The sequence below is a fragment of the Lactuca virosa genome, chromosome 4 (genome assembly GCF_052849685.1).
Source record: "Lactuca virosa cultivar CGN04683 chromosome 4, Lactuca_virosa_CGN04683_v6, whole genome shotgun sequence".
NCBI lineage: Eukaryota > Viridiplantae > Streptophyta > Magnoliopsida > Asterales > Asteraceae > Lactuca > Lactuca virosa.
In genome coordinates this window covers 298,075,051-298,076,782 of record NC_136429.1, presented here as the reverse complement: position 1 = coordinate 298,076,782, position 1,732 = coordinate 298,075,051, and the positions used below count along the sequence as shown (strand labels likewise).

The 1,732-nt window shown below is 37.1% G+C and overlaps 1 protein-coding gene across 1 annotated transcript; it reads right to left on the bottom strand.

The window, feature by feature from the left end:
- Positions 1–315: 315 nt before the first annotated feature.
- Positions 316–1,062, bottom strand: LOC145106005 (uncharacterized). Its single transcript, XM_079043057.1, has 2 exons — positions 746–1,062; positions 316–556 (listed from the first exon to the last, which is right to left on the bottom strand). The coding sequence occupies exons 1-2, from the start codon at positions 1,060–1,062 to the stop codon at positions 316–318; spliced, it is 558 nt and encodes a 185-aa protein (XP_078899183.1).
- Positions 1,063–1,732: the final 670 nt, after the last annotated feature.

The window sequence follows — 1,732 nt, the reverse complement described above, 5'->3', positions numbered from 1 at the left end:
CTCCGCCCCCGAAAGTTTCCGCCGTTCTGGTTTGGGGGTGTGACACTCTTAGCGTGTTGTGGTGGTGTTGGAGTCAACAATTCCTCTCTTTTTCAAGGAAACTCAACTCCAAACTTATATCTACCAATTCCAATCCATTCTTTGATCAAAATAACATATTTATATATTTTCTAATCATGATATAAACACATATAACATATTTAATATCGTTCTATAAATCCAAAGATCACCAAAAGGACCAAAATGCCATTGGCATGAAGAAAACAATCTACATCATAAATATAAAAAATTCTCGACTCTCACAATCTATCACCTTTAAGAAGATTTTGTCATCGGAAACTTATCGAAGTCTAAATGAGGATACCTTTTCTTCATATCTTCTTCCATTTCCCATGTTTGATCTGATCGCAACGAGTGCTTCCATTTAACAAAAACAACATCAATCTCTTTGTTCCTTAATTTTCTCATTTGAGATGCAATTATTGCCTTCGACTCTTCAATCAACCAATTTGAAGCCACATCTCTTACATCATCTAAAGGAATGATTTCTTCCTCCCTGCCCAAAAATTTCTTCAAGTAGCACACATGGAACACATCATGAATTCACCTAAGTTTCGAGGGTAACTCTAACTTGAAATCTTGAGATCCGATTTTCTTTAAAATCTTGAATGAGCCAATATATCTCAGACTCAATTTCCCTTTCTTCCTGAAACTCATCACTCATTTCCAAGGCGATATCTTTAACATGACTAAATCATTGGGATTCCTCTCAAAAGGTCTTTTCTTCAAATCCGTGTAGCGTCTTTGTCGATCTTGGGATGCTTTCATGTGAGTTTGGCCTACTTTAATCTTCTCATTGGTAGTCCCTACTAATTTTGGTCTCATAAGCTTCTTTTCACCTGCTTCTAGCCAACACAAAGGTGTTCTACACTTTCTTCCGTACAAAGCTTCATATGAGGGCATTGCAATGCTCGAATGGAAATAATTATCGCAAGAAGACTCTACCAATGGAAAGTGTTCATCCCATCTACCACTAAAACCAATAGCATATGCCTTCAACATTTCTACCACGGTTTAAATTTTCCGCTCACTAAAATCAATAGCATGAGAATTTATGTCCCCAACCCTTCTTGCATAGCATGCCAAAACTTAGAAGTAAATATTGGATCATGATCCAACACGATCAACAATGGAACTCCATGAAGTCTTACCACTTCATCCACATACAAATTTGACAACGTTTCTAGAGGAGTTGTCTCTCTAATTTCCAAAAATAATGCAATCTTCACCAGACGTTGAACAATGATCCAAATGGCGTCGCAACCTCGACTCATCTTTGACAATCCCATAATAAAATTCGTCGTGATTTCATTCTAGTTTCCAGCACAAATCTTAAGAGATTTTGATTGGCCACACGGAGCTTGATGCTCATACCTGAATTGAGCACAAGTCAAACACTCTGATATAAACTTTGCAACTACCGACTTCATACCAGGCCACCAATACACTAGCTTCAAATCTTGATAATTTTCCGTAATCCCTAGATGAATGCAATACTTGGACCTATGTGCCTCCTCTAAAATCACCTTTTGGTAATCTCCTAAAGAACGGACCAAATTCTATTCTTGAGTGTCTTAAAACCTCGATCATTCTCTTTAAATTCCATATTCTTTTTAAACATTTCTTCCACAAATTTTTCAGGATTTGATGCCTCCACTTGATCGGCTCTAAC